Here is a 24,152-nt window from a genome sequence, read left to right as displayed (position 1 = left end):
ATACTTAGGATTATTAGACGATAAAACTTTTGCGCCTTTCAAAATCAGGAATGTTGTATCTGGAACTACAAACTGCATTCTCCAACAGTGTTTTGTGTTAAAGTAACACAAAGCAAAACAAAAATTACATTTGAGAATGTAGTGATAACTGAGAACTTATTTTCAGCAATATGAAACAATATGAAAGATAAACATAGAGTTCTTATAAATAGAATCACTGTCACCTTGAACAGAAAAATGGGAAAAAGACACTGTATTTATGTCACAGAACTACAGAGGAGAAAAGTTTAGATTCACTAGCAGTCAAAGCTATAAAATTTGAAATTCTCCCCTTTTATTTCTCTTTTTCTCCTTTCTAGTCAGTGCTGGCAGGGATGAGTACAATAAACAGTTACAGAGCTGGTTCCAGGGTAGACTGACACAGCTTGTCTGGATAGCAATATGACAAAATGTTTCTAAGTCCTAAGACTGATTATCCCCTTTGAAGCAGCAAATCTGAGAATAGAACTTTATTCTAAGGTAATAATTAAAGATGCACACAAAGATGAACATGGTTTAAAATCACGTGAAGCTCTGAGCAAACTGCATGCTTCAGATTACAGATTAAATGCATCACAGTGCAATCCTGGTATGGACCACTAGCTTTATAGACAACACACACAGATATCAGAATATATGAATCAACTAATGCTCACACAAGTATTTGTGGAAAATGGAAGAAAGTGTATTGGAATATGGACAGTATAACACACATTACATCATAATATATTACATCACCCACATGGTGCAGTGCTATGGCACACACGCCCTCTTGGGGTGTCCCCTTGGAAGTCAGCTCACCTGCATAATCCTCTGCACCATAATCATCTGTGGGGTCTTCCACTCGGCTGTAGCGGAATCGTTCAACCTTTGGAAACTCGTTGGTTGGGGAATATGGCTGCACAGAGGTGCCATAGAGGACCAAGGACCACTCTTTCAATTTACCTTGAGAAACAATAATGAAACCACACCTTGACCAGACATCACTTTTTAGCTGTATAATTTCTTTAAGTCCGTCTCATGCAAGAAAAAGCAACAGTAGAACTGTGGGAAGCAGATTAACAGGAACCATTGCATCAAAGCCAGAGACAGAAATACCATCTCCCACCATTTGAAGAATTAACTCTTGAATAATTCATACTCTACATATTTACTGAGCATCCACTATAGGACAGGCCTTGATCTGATCACCATTTATAGGAAAACTGGGAAATAAACATACTTCAGATTGCTGGATCAAGGACTGAATATCAAATTATGAATATTTAAGAGAATTCTAGAATTTTTTAGAAGGCTTTGTTATAGGTATCAAGGTCTTATTTGAACTTTAAAAAATCTCTACCATTATCTGACTTGTTAATAAATAGGCTAAAACAAGGCTTTGATCCATCTAATTCCTGAACCAGTCATTCAATATTGAGGATTCATTACTATGTCAGGCACCAGTGGCTCATGCCTGTAATCCTAGCTACTTGGGAGAATGAGATCGAGAAGACTAAGGTTTGAGGCAAGTCTGGGTAACTAGTTTGCAAGACCCCATCTCCAAAATAACCAGAGCAAAATGGACTGGAGGTCCATTTAAGCTCTGGCTTAAGCAACAGAGCACCTGCTGTGCAAGTATAGAGCCCTGAGTTCAAAACTCCAGTCCTACCAAAAAAAATTCATCATTATTTATACTATCACATAGACTGTGTGATCTAATATGATAGCCACTAGACATACTTGACTATTTTAACTTAAAAGAACAAAAATTAACTAAAGTTTTAAAATTCAGTCCTTCAATGACAGTAGCACATTCAAGCGCTCAGTGGCTGTAGGTGGCTAGTGGCCTCTCTTCTGGGCAGCACACACTAGACCATGTCATCACTGCAAAACAGCATCTGCTAGTCAGGGATGCCTTGAGCCCTAAGGTGCCTCTCTTGGATGGCTTACAAGGACCATTTTGCTTTAGTTAAGTCTGTCCTTACTTACCCATTTAGTTTTTAGCTTCATAAGATTAAAATTCTCAAGGCAAAAATGTTTAAAAAAAGGGGGAAAACTGTCTTCAGTTCATGAAGCTTAATGTGACTCACATTAAAAGGAATCAGCCATAAACAGAAGTGGTTTAAAATAAACCCATTACAATCATGAGAAAATGGTGGTAGGAAGGCGGGACCCCTCTCAGAGGCAGAATCCCTCCTATTGTGGCTTAGTAGGTAGAAAGCAGGCATGGTCAGGAGGTAGGGTCAAGGCTAGGGTCAGGGCTAGCTCACAGAATGATGGCCTTCAGCTGTCAGGTTCTTTCATTTATTAGCATCAATGCCCACCATCAAATTGATGCTAGATGCTAATAAACATAGTCCTAAATTCTTAGCAAGTTTTATTCCATTAGATGTGTACAGCAACCCTAAGGTAAGGACATACAGATGGAAAAACTGAGGAACAGGGGTTGAGAACTTTCTCAATGGCAGTAAAAAGACAGACTAATGTTAAAAGCCATTCTGAACCCAAATCTTGAAGCCTTACACCTTATTGTAAAACAGTCTCCTATCCACTTCTAGTTTAGGAACCTGACACTGAAAAATAAAGACCCAGATGCTCCCTGACTTAGGATGGGGTTATGCCCTGACAAACTCATTGCAAATGAATTTAACACACCTACTAAACCTCATAAGCTGACACAAAGCCTAATTTATAATCAAGTTTTGAATATCACATGTACACACATTGATGGGTGTTTTGTAGAGATGACCAGATATAAAATAATAAATTGCAGTATTCAATAAAATTGCTGGCAACATAGTACACTGTAGGCTATTGTTTTTTTCCCTTCATGATTACATGGCTTGCTGGGACTACAGCTTACTGCCACTGGCCAGCATGCTGATGATCGTGAATAGCATTGTTAGTTTGGGAAAATATCAAAAATCATAATTCTCCCAAATATACATTGCTTTCACATTATCATAAAGTAAAAAAAAAAATCTTAAGTTGAACCGTCCCATGCATATTTCCATGATACATTCAATTTTCCTTTGACACACGCATGGGAAGAGTACAATTGGTTTATACCTGGTTAGCTCTTTGTCACCTTTTCATTGACTCGTGTGTTAATGACCTTGCTGTTCACAAACAGGGAGCTGTCCAGGGCCAGAATTCTAACTACTGTGCATTAAGTCAGGTAGTAGAAGCTACTGGAAATGGACGATTTATCTGATTGCCTCGAGGTAGCAATGCTAGTAAAACCTACTTTGCTATGTCATTTCTTAAGTATCCCAATGGGACACATAATACAAGGACACTATAGGTCATCCCACTCATATGTTACCCAGGAACCTGTTCATTTAGGATTTAAACATTTACCCTCCTTAAAGGGTAAATGTGCTGCCCCCAAATGTAAATCACTGTTCTACTGTATTGTTAAAAAGAATGGCAAGACAAAAGTCTGTGCATGTTCCATACAGATGTAATTTTTTCTGAATGTTTTGGATCCAAGGTTGGTTGAATCCATGGCTGTTGAACACGTGGAACCCGCAGATAATGGAGGGCTAACAGTATAAAGAAAGACGATGCTATAAAATAGGAGAGGCTGGATTATCTGAGCTACTGAAGGTAATTATTAGTGCAGATAATCACAGTGAGCTCTGGTGAGACCGAACTCCTTGAGGGCAGAGGGCTTCTTTATAGCCCTTGATCCTTGTACGCAATGACTGACTAACAGTAGCTCACATCTAGGAGCAGTTTGCTCTTGTCAGGGGCACAGAATCACTTGTGCCTGCTGACAATAAAGTGTAGAGTCACTTTTAGTTAGTTTTATAACAGTGCAAAATTCTTGACAGACAATATATTCTTGGTGCCTGCACTCTTTGGTACATCAGTGCCATGTTTCAACAGGGTTTCTTTCTATGGGATCTCTGGACATCTATGAGCCCTGCAGTGATATCTGCTAATGAATCAACTAAAAACTGCCTTTGGTCAGGCCAGCACAGCCCAGCTACCATGCTGTCCTTCCACCTAAGTGCCATGATTCTATGCATCTATCTTCATAACAGGGATGGTAAGCATAGCCTGAAAAGGAGGAAAGGAGAGAGGATGGTCCTGGGAACTGAGTAGATCATGATGAAGTGAAAGCATTTAGGAATTGTGATCTACAATCTGTCTCCTCTAGCAACCCTGCCATGGTGACAAACATCTGATTTCTGGATAAAATCCTGGCCACCATTGTATTCAGGATGCATGCTGGGGGTGATCTGGACACAGATGCTCCTTAACAAAACTTGTCATTATTCGCCATTCAGATCTAGACCTTTCTGATTATGAGACTACCGTGGCCACACAGATGAACCACATCACAAAACTGGGGAAAGGTGGTAACCAAAACATAATGGTCAAAATGGATCTCTCAGAATGGGCAACTTTCCTAGATCAGCAGGCAAGATGCTGGTACACCTATACTTTATCCCCATGTTTGGAGCCCCTCTTCTGCTCTGTGCAGCCAGCCAATTCTGAATTAGAATTACAGACTGCCCACCTTCATTTATCTGTGGTCAATAGAGGAGTATAGGCTGTCAGTCTTAGAATTTCTCTCAGGTCTGGTTTTCCTGCAGATGGACTGGACAGAGCATTGATGGAAGACTTTTCTTGATGGTTGAAGATGGGTTCATGGATGGGCAGTAAGCTGGGCAGCAATCAAACCATTCTTTCCTTTCTCAACTAAATATCCACTAGGGTTCTATCATGGGCAACATAATCTCTCACCCAAGGCCAAATTTGTGCTTCCTTATCTTGTGTTTATCAACAAGGCTCATCTATTCACATAAAGAGGGAGCTACCGTCATAGTACAGTTATGAGACAACCTGAAAAAGACCATGGTGAGCGTCATAATTTCCACGCTTTACATATCAACAAAGTTTTCTTTTCTTTGGCTTGTGGGCTCACTTATTTTCTTTGGTGGTTACCAGATTAGCTGGCATACCCTGAAGCTCAATGTCTTGCTTAAACTGAAAAATTAAATTTACAGAAAACTTTAAAAAAAGATAACTAAGGAAACTTATCTTCTCTTGTGAAGAAATTATCATGCAACTTAGCCCACTGCAGGTGGTGAAGAATGGCTTGTTTACAAAGAAAGTGTGGCCAACTGACTAGAGACGTGGATCATCAAGGGCAAACACAACAAGGGGATTGGACTTTGATCACATGATGAGGTGAGAGCGCACAAGGTAGGTATGAGGATAGGCAAGAAACCCCCTCCCAAAACAAAACAAAACAAAAAAAAACAAGATAGCATTTGATGTCCTCAATGCAAAGGAACTAATGCAGAAACTTTAAAGTGACAGAGGCCAATAGGAGAACGGGACCAGGAACTAGAGAAAACATTAGTTTGAGAAAAATTAGAGTGTAACACATATGCACAGGAAATTAATGTGAGTCAACTCCCTGTATAGCTATCCTTATCTCAACCAGCAAAAACCCTTGTTCCTTCCTATTATTGCTTATACTCTCTCTTCAACAAAATTAGAGATAAGGGCAAAATAGTTTCTACCTGGTAGTGAGGGGGTAGGAGGGAAGATGGAAGGGGCAGAGGGGTAAGGGAGGGGGCGGGGAGAAGGGGGAGAAATGACCTAAACACTGTATGCACATATGAATAATAATAATAAAAAAGACGTGGATCATGTATTCTGAAGTATCAATCAATCACTGTCATGTTGCGTCCTACCCTTGTATCTAAGTATTTGCTCGGCATGCTTGTCCTTTTTTTTTTTTTTAACTTTATTTTTTTTTTCATTTTTCTTTTATTATTCATATGCATGCTTGTCCTTAAATTATTACTTCTCCCACAGTAATCTTGAGAGCTGGAATTACGTGCACACAATTCAAAACACATATGAAAGGAATCACATGAATACACACGTACACGATACATGCTGGAGACCGGATCCTCAGTGTGGTGGTATAGAGGTGGTGGAACAGTAAGAGGTGAGACCTAGAGTAAGATAATGAGGTCCTGGGGCCTCCAGCCCTGTGAATGGATTAATATTGCACTCTTACAGTGGGTTGGGTCTCTCAGGAGTAAACTACTTCCTGAGCACATGGGTTTTTATAAAGTTTGTCCATTCCATGTGCTTGATCTTCACATGTGCTCTTGATATTATGATGCCACCCACCACAAGGCTGTCACCAGAGCCAAGCAGATGCCAGCACCAAGCTTTTGAACCTCCAGAACTGTGAGTTAAATGAGCCTCTTTTCTTTATAAAGTACCCAGCCTTGGGTATTTTGTTATGGAAACACACAAGTGTGAAACACTCTTTGAACAAAATATATTTCATCATTTTGTTCTACAGTAGTAAAATTGATTAATAGAAAGGGAGTTTGTACCTGGAGTCTTGAAGTTCCTCAGCTGGGAGGGAGTGTCATAAACTTCAAGGATCCAGTCACCAGCAGCTCGTTCTCCCCAACAATGAATGGTCATGAACTCCCAGTTTTTAAAACCTTCCATGGAATGATCAAATAGCCTGAAAGAGAAACATAAAATATTGTTATTGTTATGCTATTTAAAATCCAGTGAGAAACCAGTAAAGACATGATCAATGGTTTTTTTTTTTCCCTCATCAGGATGTTTAGTTACACATCAGAGCTTGATGTACTCAGCACATCACCAGGGGTCAGATATTGCCATTCTGCATGTGTCCTACGTTACTGTTCTATAATAAGAAAACAGGCCTGGGGCTGGCTACACAACAGCAAACCTGTAAGGAGAACCATTTGGAGAGCAGGGAAATGAGGCTACGACTCTACCCACAAGTCTGACAGTAAAGTGCTCAAGAACTCTCTTGTGTAGGTGCCAGAAACGCACAAATAGTACAGGGGTTCTGGGAAGAGTTTCTGAGTTCTGATAAAGTTCAATAAACATCTACCACAAAACTCAACAACTTCTTTTTGTTTTTAGATATTTATCTAAGAGAAATGAAGAAATATGTCCAGTGAAAGAACTCCAAACTGGATCAACAGGTGAATGGGTAAGCAAATTACGACATATCTATATAATGAAATACTACACAGTAATACAAAAGTAACAAATTACTAATACATGCAATGGCATGAGTGAACTGAAAAAACATGCCAAGTGAAAGAAGCCAGACGCAAAAGACTACATATTGTATGATTCAACTTATACCACATTCTAGACAAGGAAAAACTAAAAGAAACAAATCAGTGGTTGCCAGGGACTGGGGAGGGGAGATAAGAAAAGACAAAGGAGAATTTTTGAGGGTGATAGAACTATTTTGTATCCTGAAAATAATGGTGTGTGCTTATATAGCTATATAGATTTGTCAAAATTTACAGAATTATTCTCATAAAAAGTGAATTATATTGCACATAACTTATGCCTCAGTACCAAAACTCTCCCACTAATCTTCCAGTTCAAGGAGTTATGCCTGGAACTAGCTGAGACCCTGCTCTCTGATCCTTCCAATAATCTTCAAAGTTCTTAATTCCCTACACAAAATGTCTTTCTGTTGAAATAGTTAGAATTATTCTATTTCCTGTGATGGAATCCTGAGGAAACAAAATTGGAAGGGAAATAAAAATAAATGGAATCCTTATCAAGAATAAAGGAAGTGTTAAGGAGCAACGCTTAAAGTGAGCACATTAAGACACAGACATATCATTTCTATAGACATGGCACACAGATGTGACAACCTGAACAGATATCCAAAAGATATGGCAGACATTTTCTGTGAAGACAGAACTGACGTGATAGAAAGTGAACGATGGGGCAAAAGGCTGATTTTTTTTGGGTACCTCTTATTTTAAAATGATGCGTATCTATTACTTTATTGAAAAAATAACGGTGAAAAAACCAGTAAGAAGTTGAGAATCAGAGGGAAAATATCTCTAGTGTTGTCTTGGGAGGAGTCATGCCCAGTTACTGTCTTTCAGTTGAGACCAATGCAAGGGACCATGGATATTGGTGGCTATTCAGAATATGCAATCAATTCTTCTGGCTTTAATTTTATGTTTGTCAAGTAAATTGGTAGTTATATTCTGACTTCAATGTAGATCTTTCCTTTGGGAGAAAACATATCCTTTTAAAACCAAAATTAATCTTCTTAAACAATATATTCAAGTCTGAGGGCATGGCTCAAGTGGTGGAATGGCTGCCTAACAAACACCATGCCCTGAGTTCAAGTCCCAGTCCCATTCCCTCCAAAACCTCCAAATCAGAAGTAAATATTGAAAACTTAATATATTAGATATCTGATTTAAAAGTTACTTTATCCATGTGTTTGAGGTCCCTTCTAAAATGATAGCTGGACTCTGAAGCTGAAGGAGTAGCGTAAATTTGGACTATGGTGGCAGATGATTGGTTGACACTCAGCATTCTTCTCTATAGAAAGGCAATAAACAGAAAAATTATGTATTCCTGAGCCTTGCAAGAAAGAAAAATGAAAATTAACAGCAGTGTTCTCAAAGTGTTCCATGGTTGACAATTCTGGGAAGACTGAATTAAACAAAATTAAAATAGCTCCTTCTACTAGGCTCTTTGGATTATGCAAATGTGCTTTTGTTAATCTCCCTAATGGAGTTAATGGGAGGCAAAGATCTTGAAACCTAATCTGCACATGAAGCCCAGCACCTCTTAGAATATCAATATATTCTCTATGAAGTTTGCCATTTTGAACAGAACTGTGTGACACTTCAGTGAAGCCCACATTGGATCTGGTAGCATTCTCACAAGATGATAGGGATGAAGATTTATTTTTTTTAAACAAGAATGCTTCTCCACTGTAACTGATCTTCAATTAAGGATGACACATTTCATGAAGACCCTAGAATGCATTGCACAACTGTGTTAAGGCTCATTTCACAAGTACTGGGCTTGGCCAGGAAGAAATTTCGAGTCATTATGCAATTGACTTATATCCATAAAGTCCTTCGCTTAACCCCTGGGACCTCTGCATGTTGGGGAAAGGCGAGCAATCCAGTGATGGGGAAGAGAAGTTGTCTCATGTTGCTCTTCTTGTTCTGGATGTTATTAGAAGACTAGATTGACATAGAAATGGATGGAGAAGGAAAAACAGCATAGAACCCCTTCCTTCCTTAAGTTCCACAGCTCTTACTTGAACTCTAATTTGTTGAAACTATTGTGCCATTTGAGGGCACTGAAGCAAAAACTTGTCACATAGTACCTTTTGAAGAGTGCCGAGTTTAAAAGCAGTCCCCAAACAGTTTAGACAGAACATGGGACTTATTGCCTCACATCCAAATACTACAAAAGAGACTGAGGCTGCCATCACACGAGGGGAGTCTTGTTTCCATAACCTCAGCCAATTTTTAATTACTCATGGGTCAATTATTTGACTGCTGGATTAGCAGGCTGTATGTTTTTACCCTTCTACCCTTTCTTGTCCATCTTTGAAATCAATTCCTTGCTACCAATCACTTTCAAATCACATTTGGAACAAAAAAGTAAATGTGAACTGGGTGCCAAGAAGCAATATTTGTGAATCACAATTTAAATAACTGTTTCAAAGCCTAAATATAAATGGGCTCTGTCTATGTTTGTCTATGTCTGTGTGATTAAAGTTTTTCACCTCCTAGTCTCTTCACTTTACATAGAGTTGGAACATTCATTTATTTCTTGTGGATATGAAAGTTAGGGAGAAGAAAGAAAATGCAGGCAAACATGACCATTCCATTTTGGTGAAAGAGTTAATGTTGGAAAGAAACAAAGACTGTTGTGTCAACCGACTAGATGTCCAAATTTCTAGTGTTTCCTTGTCCTTCATAAGCCCGGGTGGTATAATTGGGGCTTATTCCATATTTTGATTCTGATTCAATATTTTGATTATTTTGTATTTTTTAGCATTGTAACATTAAAAATAATGTGTCTGTTACATATAACAAAAGGTAATGAAGCTTGTAGATTAGTCTGGTGTTGCAATGGACATATTTGCCCATACGACAACCTAGTAGGAAACCACAGACATCTAAGAAGATTCTAATTGTGGAGTCTCCATACATCAACTGAGAAGTTTAACGTCCAGTCTGAATGTCTGTCCTGTGCCAAAAGTGGAGAGACCTGGTACATGCCAACACTATTAGTGTGGGTGACATAGTAACAAAAGAGAGCTGAGAGCTTTCTGTGCTGAAAACCAGAGTAGATTAACTCCATGGCTGGATCCATTTCTCCAGTTGCAATGAAACTCTGTTCTGTCAAAAATTGACTTCATAATTGTGTGCTCTGTGAAATGATGTATGTGGTAGCATAAATTACGCAGTCAGTTATTAAAATGGTGCCCCACAGCCCTATCCCTGTGAGTGGTTTTCAAATAAATTACTTTGGATGAACCCTGGTAGAAAAGACTGCCATTAAGTGTTGTACATCCTTTTGAAGAATTAACTCAGGAAATAACTCATGTAATTACTGTAAGTTTTTTTCTTCTTTCACTTAGAGTTTAGCCAACGTATGAAGGCTCCAACATTCTTCTATGAGATGTTATGGCAACTAAATAACAAGGCATTTTATAAGTAGTGACAGCCATGTGTTATCATATAATTATTTCTAAAATTGTAAATGGATCTTAATTTCTGAATCACCCATGACTACTCAAACAGTATTTATCCCTACAGAATTAGACATTACACCAATATTCTTTGAAGAATTTTCTTTTCTCTCTTTCACTTTAAAATTTTTAATGCTTTGTCACCATTTAAGGTACAGTTTACTGAGTACCTGAAGCACCCACTGGGCTCAAATGTAACTGAGCTTCTTTTGCTTTTCTTTAGATATTTGGGTTCTGTGAGATTTATATGATTTGCTTCTGATAGAGGGTTTTTAACACATACTGTTTGCTTTTCCCCTTTTTCCTAATCTAAATTGCTTCTTTAAGAAGGATTGCGAAAAAGTACTGGTTCTAGAAGTTTGTAATAACTAAAAGGATGTGCCCTTTTTTTAAATTTAAAGTTTCAATATGCATATTATTAAGTCATTCACTAACCCCAAATGCATCCCTTTTGTAGGGTATATAAGGGAAGTACTTAATCTTATCGAAGATTTATTCCATTTTAGAGTGGATGACTTTTTATCTAAGAATCTGTTTTATATTATAAACTTCTTTATAAATTACTTGCACAACTTCTAGCAACATATTGCTCCCAAGTCTCTTTGTGACACAAAAATAACAAGAATATGTGTAAAAAAGCTGGGTGAGCTTTTAAATTGGGGCCGAGGTGTGCTCTATGAACAGATGACTTTGATCTCACTTGGGAGATTAGAAATGGAACTTGCTGGAGCTCACCCCTACAGAAATCAGAATCTCTGGGAGGGGCCCAGGCACCTGTGTTTGGCAGAGCTACCGACCACGTGCCTTGAGAATCACTGTGCCAAGGGGGTACCACTTACGAAGTGCTTACGGTGCCAGGTAAAGGGCTAAGTTACTTATCTCTTCTAATTCTGATAGCAACCGTGTGAGGCAGACAGCATTCCATCTGTTTTATAAATGAGGATATTCACTTCTCCAAACACACACACAAAAATCAGTGAAGTCAAGAGAAATTCAGTACTGCCTAACTCAAAACACTGTTTTTGAAGGAAGGAAGCAGGTTCTTATGATAGAGCCTTAGTGGAATATCAAACTTTCAATGAAAAGTGTTGTTTTTTTTTTTTTTTAACCCAAAGCCAGATGCATTTACATTCCATGAAGCTTTACCAAGGTCAATAGTTTGTTGTTGAACATTTAGGCAAGACAGTGACAAAAATGATCAAAGTGTAAACACTACATTTTAAACATAGTTAACTATAGAACCCTATGGGTTTCACAGACTGGAAAGTATACCTTCTCTCTACTTAAGACTATAATTAGAAGCAGATATTCTTCTGTAATCAAATTTAGGAAGGGAGGCTAATTTTCAGCTTTCAGTCAGACACCAAAATTTGAACAGAGAGCCAATCTAGCTAAGCTCAATCTAAAACTCAATGAGCTGGGAGTGGAAGAGATTTGGGGAGGGTTGGGTGGGGAGGAGACAGCTTTTTATAATTCTAAAAAAATACAGTTGATAGAAAATTCTGAGGGGATAAGATAAGCTTTAGTTTAAATGGTTTTACACAGGCAGAATTTGAATGTCACAGTTTCAAGAATTCCATTGAAAGTTACTCTTGTTTAAAAGCATTTTCACAGGACCCCAGCCCCTGTAGATTCTCCTGCCTGTCCTACCTCCACATTCTCCATCCAAGTAAACCATTTGCTCTGAATATGCAGTTTGCTTTTCGTTAGGCAGGGGAACGAGGCCAGGAAGGGACTAAAAGGGTGGGAGGGCAGGGGAAGCACAAAGGGGAGAGAAAGATCTACCCATTTGTCCACCCTGGGACTGCTCTGTTGACCCTCAGCTCCAACCCCCTGAATTACCAACTTGGCTTGCCAGGGGAGCCTCCTGCTGGGTAAATGGGGCGTGAAGCTCACGTTGGACTAGAGTTGTGAATACTGCTGAGTGCCTTCCAGCGCTCAGCACCTGCAGAAGCTTGGGCAAACCATTCTCCCTCCAGCAGCTGTTCTCCACAGGAGCTCGGGCAATGCCTGTCAGCCAGGACAGGGAGCCACTGAGGGGCTCCAGACGGCCCACACAGAAGTAATGGAGAGTTCAGCACTGCAGAAAACACACTGTCAAGGGCTGCTGTGGGGAGGGCATGAACAATTCTAAGAAATTCCTCACTGACAAGTCTAGGAAAACAAGTAGCCAAGGAAAGCATCACAAAGGGCGATGACCCCAAGTGGCCTCAGATGCTGGCTCCTTACACTATCCTTCTGCAGTTGTCTGTGAGGAATCCGTGGGGCACAAGGACCACTTCAAAAGCCTCAGGGAGTTTCTCACACTGCTGCCAAGCTAGCAGGCACGCAGTATGGGGAATTCTAAGTCGGAGATTCGGTTTTGTTTGTTTGAGATAGGGTCTTGCTATGTAGCTCAAGATGGCCTCGAACTCATGATCCTCCTGCCTCTGCCTCCTGAGTGCCAAGATTAGAGCTGTATGCCATCATGCCATGTCCAGCAGGGGAACTATTTGTTGCTTTTATTAATAACTTCTGACACACAGATGCCTTCTAAAACCTGACCTATTCACCTTTTCCTTGGGGAAAAGAATTGCCTTGCATACAACACGAGGGACACCAGAAGCAGAGTAGGTTTTTCCTTCATCCATTCTCCATTCCCTGCTGTACTCTTTGCTCTAGTTTCCCTTCCTAAGACTGTGCTTTGAATCAGGGCCAAGGTGACAGATTTCAGGTCTTCTTGCCACTGGGCCAAAGGTTTTGAGCAGAACTTTCCTCTATAAAAATATGGAAGACTCAGAATATGCCAGAAGGAAAGAATGCCAAAAGAAACGGTCTCTCTTCAGCTGCCTGGATAGGAGGGGCGCTACCTATTGTCAGAACAGAACAGAAGAGCCCAGCCCTATCAGGTGATAATGGGTGGTTCCGGAACCAGGTGCTGGTGTTACACATTTATAAAGGGTAAGCTGCTCAGAGCAATGTTTTCGGGAAGCTGTAGACAGATGAATTCATAAAATCCTTTCTATCTCTTGGGGCCCCTAGCCCTCTCTAGTCTCACTACCTCTTTTTGATGGCTATGTACTTTTAGGAATCCAATGGAGGACATACAAAGAGTAGCTATAAGAAGATTGTGCAGACCTAGGCACTCTGGGTGCAAATCTTCATGGGCGAGATTGAGGTAAACCTTGTGAGCACTGAACAATGGGTGTCTGAAGTGCCTTTTTCTCATCTCTGACTCAAGTTACAGCACTCTTGCAGTCAGCACTTTGCAAAGAGCAAGTGGATGCCAGTTGTGGGGAAATGCATGTGAGCCTGAAATCAGTGACCTGCAATCCACAAAACACCATGATGGAATCTATAGCTCCTCTCCTTAAAAGTTTCCCCACTGATATCAGTCATTTTGGGGAAAGCCAAAACAATAAATAGCAAAATGCACAGGAAGAGCCCAGACTGATTTTCCAGAAAAGACTGCTTTTCCAAGCAAACAGCAAGAGCAGAAGGTACAGATTTTCCACAAGAGAGAGGTTCAGATCCTAAGAGCCCCATGTAGGTGAAGCAAACCTTCATATTTTATAGTGTTTCACCAGGATACTCTTTCAAGTTAAACCAAGATGAATAATGATAAAAATAAGAAAAATCCCAAATAATAAGAAATAAGGGTCTTCAGTAACAACAGCTAGAGAGACCTCCATTGGTCACATAATTGCTTGCTGGAAAGAAGTACCAGGCAGGTAGTGGCAATTACCTGGCAGGCAGCAGCTGAGACCTCTTTGTTTATGGCAGGAAGAGGGCACAGATGAAGTACCCAGGGGTCTGATGCTGAGGAATGCTTACAATCTTGCACCTGCGTACTTATTCTGGCAAAGCTTACTTCATATTTAAATCATTAGGCCCAACACAGCAAGTCCAAGCACAAAAATGAAATGCATTTGAAGATTTTAGACTCTGTGGTCCGAGTCACTTTCCACTACAAATGCTGTTGTTCTTTTACTTCATTGTATTACAGCGGATGAAATTTGGGCATTTTTATTTATTTATTTATTTATTTTTTTCATTTTTCTTTTATTATTCATATGTGCATACAAGGCTTGGTTTATTTCTCCCCCCTGCCCCCACCCCCTCCCTTACCACCCACTCCACCCCCTCCCACTCCCCCCTCAATACCCAGCAGAAACTATTTTGCCCTTATCTCTAATTTTGTTGTAGAGAGAGTATAAGCAATAATAGGAAGGAACAAGGGGTTTTGCTGGTTGAGATAAGGATAGCTATACAGGGCATTGACTCACATTGATTTCCTGTGCATGGGTGTTACCTTCTAGGTTAATTCTTTTTGATCTAACCTTTTCTCTAGTTCCTGGTCTCCTTTTCCTATTGGCCTCAGTTGCTTTAAGGTATCTGCTTTAGTTTCTCTGCATTAAGGGCAACAAATGCTAGCTAGTTTTTTAGGTGTCTTACCTATCCTCACCCCTCCCTTGTGTGCTCTCGCTTTTATCATGTGCTCATAGTCCAATCCCCTTGTTGTGTTTGCCCTTGATCTAATGTCCACATATGAGGGAGAACATACGATTTTTGGTCTTTTGAGCCAGGCTAACCTCACTCAGAATGATGTTCTCCAATTCCATCCATTTACCAGCGAATGATAACATTTCGTTCTTCTTCATGGCTGCATAAAATTCCATTGTGTATAGATACCACATTTTCTTAATCCATTCGTCAGTGCTGGGGCATCTTGGCTGTTTCCATAACTTGGCTATTGTGAATAGTGCCGCAATAAACATGGATGTGCAGGTGCCTCTGGAGTAACAGTCTTTTGGGTATATCCCCAAGAGTGGTATTGCTGGATCAAATGGTAGATCGATGTCCAGCTTTTTAAGTAGCCTCCAAATTTTTTTCCAGAGTGGTTGTACCAGTCTACATTCCCACCAACAGTGTAAGAGGGTTCCTTTTTCCCCGCATCCTCGCCAACACCTGTTGTTGGTGGTGTTGCTGATGATGGCTATTCTAAAGCAACTGGGAACCAGGAAGTTTAGCCTCATTTTTGGTTCTGCAAGCTTGCGTTGATTCTGGCTTTTCAGCTCCTTTGGCCTACTCCTGTTCTAAAAATGATCATCAGTGCCATGTCACTTGATGTGTGGAGAGGAGTTTACATAAAAAGTTGACTTTTATTTGGACTGTGTATGCCATCACTATTAAGGTTTTTGTTCTTATTAAATGTTCTTTTGGGAGAGGAAAAGAAAATTATAGAAGCTTTTAGCCTTAAACTCTGATATATTTTGGAGTTACAGTAGGAATGAGGTCTACAAGACAACCTGACAGTTCCCCTGTCCGGTTACCTACTGACAACTCCCATTCCATGCTCCCAACTACTCAAAAAGCCAATGGAGCAAAAGAAAAGTTGTGTTAGAACATTCTGGCTTTATTTCTTCAGCAAGGATTCCAGCTTGTACACAATTGTTACTTACCTGTGAGTAAAATGTTTGGGTGGGAAGGAACAGAACAGGGAGCAGGAAAGAGGCTAAGGAGAGAAGCTGGGGCCCCCGTAGGGCAAATAAGGACTGAAAAGTCAACCCTAAGAACAGAGGTCCATAAACCACAGTCCCCAGGCCAAACCTGGCCTGCTGCCTGTTTGAGAGTCAAGTTTCCTTGTTATGGTCATGTCCATTCATTTCTGTTGTCCACAGTGACTTCTGCACTCTTACAGCAGTGTTGAGTAGCTGGGAGAGAAATGTGGCCCGCAAAACTCAAAATACTTGTGATATGGCTCTTTGCTGAAAAACATTGCCAATATTTGCTTTAAAAACAGAATGTCCTTTAACTTGGAAAGTAGGAGCCTAGTGAGGGAATTCAGTTAACCTGTAACAAATATCAGGAGTTGATTTCCTAGGGCACATCTCAGAGCTCTGTGACTTTTTTTAAGGATAAAGAACAAGTGACCTTCGGTTTTTCTGCAGCGTTCTTTCATTTTCCAACTATTAAATTCCACACTCTTGCATGCCTGTGGGTGCTAGGCTGCTTCACACTCTCTACTTAGGAGCACTTCAATCAGCATATTACTTATTCTCCTCACTGGTACCCAAGGTAGGAGTAAGGAGTAGCTGTCCCTTCCTACCCTAAAAGACAGCTCAGTATTGCTGTGACACAGAGGCCATCACTGTACCTGTTGGCCAAAAGCTGGGATCTGGTTCCTGAGGGTGACGTCAGGTAGATGGCCAGGTCTCCCCTGCGAGGGTGGGTGATGGTGACGCGCACTACAACATGCTCTAGGTAGTTGACATGGTGGTTGGGGTTGTCAGAGCAGCCTGAGGCTTTGTAGATGGAGCGCACTGCACTGTTGGGGCGAATTGTCCTGGAAGAGAGAGAAGGAGTTTGAACACACTGTGTGGCAAAGCTCAGGTGAGTGAACCTGGAGGCTTAGAAAGAGTATACAAAGTAAAGGAAGCAGCGGGGTCACTGTATACTAAGCAACAGTACTAACACCCAAAGGATTAGTGGCTTAAAGGATCAATAGTTAAATAGAGGGAAAGATGCAAATGAGAAGAGAAGCATTTTTTCTGTCTTCATGCAGGTAGTGGGTATGAATTAGAATCACCTTGTGAAAACATACATGGCTGACTGGCTGATTGCATGGGTCTGGGGTGGATCCCAAGAAATTTCATTTCTGCTATGCTGCCAGGTGACAGTTACATTGCTGACTGATTATACTTTAAGAAGTACTGTATTGTGCTTTAGTGGAGTGGGCACCACTCCATGTATACCATGGTATACCAACTCCTTGCTCTGTAAGCTAGGGCATACAAAGCCCAGATTCCTGTTTTCCTCTCAAGCTTCCTCCTGTGCCACAGTCCCCTTTGGGCTCCAGCCACACTGGCATCAGCTCCACGTTTTCTACCTTGAGGGTGATGCACATACTGCTCTGCCCAAAGTGCTTGTTTTGCTCATGGATGACTCTTTTTTCCTTCAAGACCAATTTTACCTCTCTGAGAACTTCATTGAACCATAGGGAAAACTTGCAACCTATATCAAAATTTCTTTTTTTTTTTTTTCAGGATTTTTGCTCTTGGTTTCTGACCACATTCTTTTTTTTAATTGTTTTATTATTCATATATGCATACAAGGCTTGGGTCATTTCTCCCCCCTCAAAATTTCTTACTTAAAAAATTTTCAGCATTCATTTATAATTTGTAATTATTTGTTACTTTTTTCTTGTTTGACTCCACAAGTGCACAAAGCTTTTCTCACCATCTCTTTTCCCTGGACATCTAGCTCAGTGTTTGCTATCTAGCAAGAAAAAGAGTTGTGGAGTTCACATTTGAGTCTGTGAATGAATAAATAATCTTGTTAGAAAGTTTTAAGAAGAAATCCCACATGGAGTTCCTAGCACTTGACTTGGATCAGAGTAAGTGCTTAATAAATACTGATTAACTTCCCATTCTTTTTTTTCCCCATTCTATAGCACAAAAAGGGGAAAAAAGTAACCAGTTCATTTTTTTCTGTTTCCTAACAAGTTTCCTCAAGAATTATAATGGTTTATAATGGCTTTACATTCATCACAAACCATAGATCTAGTTCATATATACTTTCCAGAAAAAGAAATCTCTGAGAAGAATGCCAAGAAGAGCACATTAATGAGGCCACTGAGACAAAAGATTGTTCTTGGATTTCACTCCTAGGCGTGACTTCACACAACTGTGAGGTAAAGGCTGGCCAGAGGAAAAGGCCGTCCCATCTCTAAGTGAATTGTAATCTCATGTACTGTACATTTCACATCACCCTTTGGCATGTATTTAAAAAGTTCCCAGAACATAAAGTTCAATTTTTTGAAGTACACCAATTTTTGGAGAAAACTTGCTCCATCAAATAGAGATACTGACATAGTATCTGTCAGGAAATGTCAGATAGAAAATGTCAGGAAGCCTATTGGGAAGGGGCTCCCCACATCCCCTTTGAAGAGAACCTGTCCTTGTAAGGATGCTTGGATTATACTAGCTTGGATTTAGCATCTTAGCCATTCTATCACGATTTTAAAATTACAGCAACTACAGAAGCTACCAGCTCCCATGTGCAACAAGGGGGTGTGGCGAGCTCTTGCATTGGCTTATTTTCAGGGCATTGTCTGCTGTCTGCTGACAGCAAGTATTACTTGATTTGTCGATCTGTGCTCTCCACACACACGTGCTGCTGGGGGACAGTGGTCCACTTCTCTGCCTCCATCACCATGGCTTCTGCATCCATCAGTCCAAATCCATAGAGATGGCTCACTGTGGAAGGCAAGAGGCTTGTCAGCTTCACTGTGGTTAGGAATATCCTATACTATACGTGATGAGTTTCAATGTCATTGAGCAGAAACCCCAGACACTTCCCAGTGGATATGAGTTATCCTTCCTGCAGAGATTTGAAAAACCAAACCAAACCAACAATCACAACAACAAAGAAATAAGATGAATATATTATTCACTGCTTATGTATTGTTACTAGAAACATGAATATCATTAATGAATTGTTACTACATGCTGGGCACTGGTCTACATTTTTACATGGAATTTTCTCAACAATCTTGAGATGTTAGTGTGATTATTGTCATCATTCATGGATGAGAAGATTGAGGAATAGAGAGAAGCTTGGCCAGGATTGCCCAGCAAGTCAGTGGTTGCTCTGGATTTTACCCTACTGTTAACCACTTGCATTTAAGTGTGATGGCATCATTGATTTTGTAAGATAAAATAACTAATAGCTTTAAAGAAAAGGGATAATATATATAGTTTCTTATAGTGCAAGTACAACTCACATGGAAGAAATAACAGTTTTCTGACATACCTAGTAATTAGGTTAAATATCCCCAGAAGACAAATTATTATCTTTCTTCGAGCACATAAAAATTTACTAGACTATATGCATAAAACATTGGGAGGCCTTTAGACTTTTAGGCCAGCTCCTCATCTTCAAATCCCTAACTCTCAATAGAATACCTATTGAGCCAAAGCTGAATTTGGCATAAATGTCTTAGAAATGTCAATTAAGTATGGGTATTTTAATGATGATACAGCGAAATCTACTTGTGCAGTTCTTTCTAAAAATAAAATCCCAGTGGACAATTTAAAATCTCCACTTTGTATTGAACTGTCTCCTATCTTTACATTCAACATGAAGTCACACTCCTATCAGATTATGCTAACACATTTTTCACTATGGCATTAATTACTTTATGCAAAAATTCTAATAGCTGCCTCTGCTTATGGATTATTTAAATATATCAGAACTTGACATTCATGACATTCTACAATGTTGTCCTACACTACTGTGAAAACAACCTTCTCACAAACTTTTGCTTAGTAAGGCCCCTCTGCTAAAGTCCAAGTTAGAGCTTTATCTTTCTGCCTCACTGCTTCTGCTCATGCATGAACCCCTGGCCTGAAATTCCCTCATTCCTTTTCTCTGCAGAGTCAAACCCTACTATTTCAAGTTTCTAAAGGACTATCGAGGTATCTTCTCCTTCATGAGGTATTCCCTGACTAATAAAGAAGTCAACAGATTTGCTGAAATTCAACCATCGGTGACAAGTAAACCTTTCTCTTCTGTACTCCTATAACTAACATGTCAACCCAACTGCTTCTGCCTTTCCATCCATCTCTCCATTCATCCATCTATCTATGTCTCTATGTCTCTATCTATCTATCTATCATCTATCTATCTATCTATCTATCACCTATCTAGTCCATCCATCATTTTTGAATACTTTGTGTGTGCCGGGTGTTGTATTAGGCACTGCTCTTTTTATCTATGCTGTTAACTGAATTGCTAATTCACTCTGTTAGTATGTGTCCTTTTACTCCAACTGCATTATAAACTGATGGCAGGAAATGGCTTTTTTTATAGTTTTCATGGGACCTTTATGTACATAGGGATTCAAAGAACTCAAGCATGTAAAAAAGGAAAAGTGTGCTAGAATTCAGTAATAACCTTATTCATGGTATTTGATAATCATATCACTCTTAGCAATCAAAATACTAATCCACAATTTTATTAATTTGGAATATTATGATTTCTCCTGTTGCTATTACTAAGTTCAATGGATATTATTATATAGAAAAATCTATGTAAAGAACTACACAAATGCAACTGTTCATTGTTTTACAGTTACTTGGCCAGATTGGCCACTCTAAATAAATAAAAATAAAACCTACTTTGCTACAGCAAGGACATATCTAGGATTTTTATACATGAGATTTTACAATGTAATAATGATTTTATTATTTATCATTTTTTTCTTTTCAAATTTTCCTGATTGCACAATAATGTAAATTCACTAAAAAATGTAATTACAATCCAGAAAAGAACACAGAAAAAATGTAGTCATCAATAACCTCATTAAAACTGCTAGCTCCAATGAACAATTCTATATATCTTATTTTAGTTCCATAATATTATGTAACATAATTAAAAAGAGACAGAGGAACCCTCATGATACAGGAAAAATGTCAAATTTGATCTTTTCGAAAAGGTGGAGGAGGACGATAAGAGAGGTTGGAGAATGGATACTGCACACAGTTGACAGGAGAGCTAAGTTCAAGAATTCTACAGTGCAGTGGGTTGACTATAGCACAATAAACTATTAAAAATTTTATGAAGATCTGCAATAGAAGAACTCAAAGACTCCAAACATAAAGAAATGGTAAGGAAATGGAAATGCTAATTACCCTGATTTGATCAGTACACATCATAAATTTGTATTAAAATATCATACTGTGCTCCATTCTTTTTTTTTTTTTTGTAGCACTGGAGTTTGAACTAAGGGCCTCATGCTTGCTAGGCAAGTGCTCTACCACTTGAGCCACTCTGCCAGCATGCTTCATTAATGTGTACAACTACTGCATGCTAAGTAGCAAGAAACATTTTTAAGAAATAAAGAAAAGTTTGAGCCATGGGAAACAAAATTATGGAGGTCTTTTGTTCAAGTTCATGTACCTCATATTCTCAACTCACCATTTCACCATAGCCCAGGCCATTTCATCATGCACATTCTACAGTATTTTCTTTCCCTGAAGAAAGTGAAATTTTTACCAAAGATATTATGCCAGGCCCTCTACCTCTGTTCAGTACTCAAGTATCCTTCATCTGGTGCCAGGTAGTTTTAAACCAGCACAATTCATAATTTGCTTAGTTTAGGGGAGTAAGATTAAAGAATAGATTAGTATGTGGAGGATATGGCAGATGAGGCAAAGTTCAGGGAGGACAATTCTGGGGCTGCTTCCACCTGACCACCAGTTCAAGTGCAGCCACCCTGCTCCTCCTCAGTAACTATCGCCCTAAGAACCATTAGGACATAAATTAACAAAAAGGGTCATCAAATATGACCAACACTCCATTCCTGTTAAGCAACCACTTGGGTTAAGTAGAAAAGTGCCTTGAGTCTTTAGGAAGGTCATAAATGTGCTTCTCTTTCCAATTCTATTCCCACCCTTCAAGGACAAGGTCTGATCATGAACCAATCAAATAGAGGCTCAGAAAGGAGGTTGACTAGCTATATTCAACTACAGATTGGCAGGTCAACAGACAAGATTTATATTAAAATGATATTAATAAGTAATGAGGAAATTAGGTTAGATCAATGAAGGTCATTGAGTCAGTAACAGAGAGTTTTAGTGTTTTGAAAAAAAATCAAAATTGTGTATCTGTCTATAATCATGATACACAGCCTAAGGAAAACAAGATTAATTATTTTTATTTTTCTATTTTGGGCTCTCAATACATCAACTCTATGTAGTTTGAATGGCAGTTATTTGTTTTGTTGGTAAATACTAATGAGAAAATAATTACACAGTGACAATGTTGGGTAGATAAGCTCCTTTGAAATGTGGTGTCAGTAGGGGAAGTATAATTTAATGGCTTGGAAGCACTAATTATATAAAATTTCACACACTTAAAATCACTGTAAATACAAAAATTCTGATTTTCTTTTAAAACCATTTGAATCATGACTATTTTGTCTTCCCCACCATCACCACAATGGACCACAGGGCTCAGGGTGTGATTTCTCTCTAGTGACTTTAGAGTGCTTGCTTTGGAGCAGAGCTTTCATAAATACTTGTGAAATGAATAAATGGAAGAAAGAAAATTATTATTTAATTCACCAAAGGGCTTAATGTGTCTACTAGAAAACTGAGGGGAATAAGGAGAATTAGGAAGTCTACTTTTTTTTCCTAATAACTTCTGTGATGTTATCAGTAACACTTGAAATTTATTATTCAAATAAAGAGTCAATGTGCACAGTTTACAAATCTACAATGACGGCAAATATACCATGCAAAGAGCAGAGCTGGTTGTGGTAGGACCATTCCATTACTGAAGGGGTCTTATTGGTGCAAATTTCTCTGGCCAAGCTTAGAGCAAAGCCTGAGCCTGAAAATAATTTCATGATGATCAGATGAATACCCTCTGTCCAAGTCCTGTGCAAAATAAAAAATTCTATGAAGTCAGAGTATTATTGATGTGGACATTAACAGGAATCCTGACCAGTTCAACTAGAATTTTTCATTGTTATGAATGGGGACAGCAAATATCCACTTCCAATTTAACATTAGATAAGACTCAAGAATTAAATACTATGTATTGAGGGAACAGGCATGCATATAGCATAATTAAAGAACTTGAAACAGAGTTACTCAAATATATTTCAGAAAGTAAATTTGTTTCAATAAATAAGATATGAAAACTTGCAATACATTGTATGTTCCTTTTGGCTGCATGTCTATTTACATCTTGCTATGTGTAAGAGAGCAACTTAGACCTATAAATAGGGTTGTTTACACAGATCAGCTCAGGAAAGTGGTTTTGTCTTGTGTGAGAAGTATAGCTAGCTTTTACTTCAAGTAACATAAAGTCTTTCTTACTTAAAACAGTCAAATGAACAAAAGAACTCAGGAAAATAGATAATACTTTCTGGCAGGTGTATTTTCATTTTCTGATGAGATCAGAAATGCTGAGGGAAGCTAATCACTAGGAACAGGAGGAAGTAATCACATACTTTGAAAGGAGATACAGCTAATTCAAGCAGCAGCTTTAGCTAGAAGGCCTAAAAACCTCAATTCTAAAGAAAAACTAGAAAACTCGGCAGGAAGAAAAAAAATGAGAAAACTTTGAACAGAAGAAGATATGACTAGGGATGTCTGGTGTATTGTCATCTCCTCAAGTAGACTATCCTTACTAGAGTCATCTAAGTCTTTTTTTGTTGTTAAATATTATAGTAAATACTCGTGACTCTAAAATAACAATTAGTAAACACTCTATACAATCAAGCCGATTGGTTTTAAAAAGAGTATTTTTATCTGTAAGGTTTTGAGCTTCCTGAAGTGGTAAGGGTCTTTCTGCTACCAGTTAGTTGTTCAGTGCACAAAATATTACATAGCATCCAGTGTAAAATAGGGAAATGACAAAAGCTCTCCACAAGGAGCCTATGAGAAATTTAATATCTTTCTGTGACTGAAGAAAGTGATGGCTTTCCATGACTGAATATTTAATGTGGAGTTCTAGCCAATCTTCCATTGAGGAAATCATTCCTAAAGACCCTTCCCTTGTCCCCAGTCATCAG

At 39.0% G+C, this 24,152-nt stretch overlaps 1 protein-coding gene across 5 annotated transcripts in view; it reads right to left on the bottom strand.

Annotated features, from left to right (window-relative positions):
* The window catches only part of Pcsk5 (proprotein convertase subtilisin/kexin type 5), a 413,349-nt gene that overhangs the window by 155,043 nt on the left and 234,154 nt on the right, over positions 1-24,152 (bottom strand). For all 5 annotated transcript variants that reach the window (XM_074052070.1, XM_074052071.1, XM_074052074.1 and 2 more), the window contains 4 exons: positions 18,708-18,825; positions 16,725-16,913; positions 6,396-6,532; positions 841-984 (listed from right to left, as the gene is read on the bottom strand). In XM_074052070.1, coding sequence (XP_073908171.1) covers positions 841-984; positions 6,396-6,532; positions 16,725-16,913; positions 18,708-18,825 — 588 coding nt within the window. The remainder of the gene's footprint in view (positions 1-840; positions 985-6,395; positions 6,533-16,724; positions 16,914-18,707; positions 18,826-24,152) is intronic.

Source organism: Castor canadensis, chromosome 13 (genome assembly GCF_047511655.1).
Source record: "Castor canadensis chromosome 13, mCasCan1.hap1v2, whole genome shotgun sequence".
NCBI classification, from domain to species: Eukaryota; Metazoa; Chordata; class Mammalia; order Rodentia; family Castoridae; genus Castor; species Castor canadensis.
Note: the sequence above shows the minus strand (reverse complement) of the source record. Positions and strands in the feature narration are given on the sequence as shown.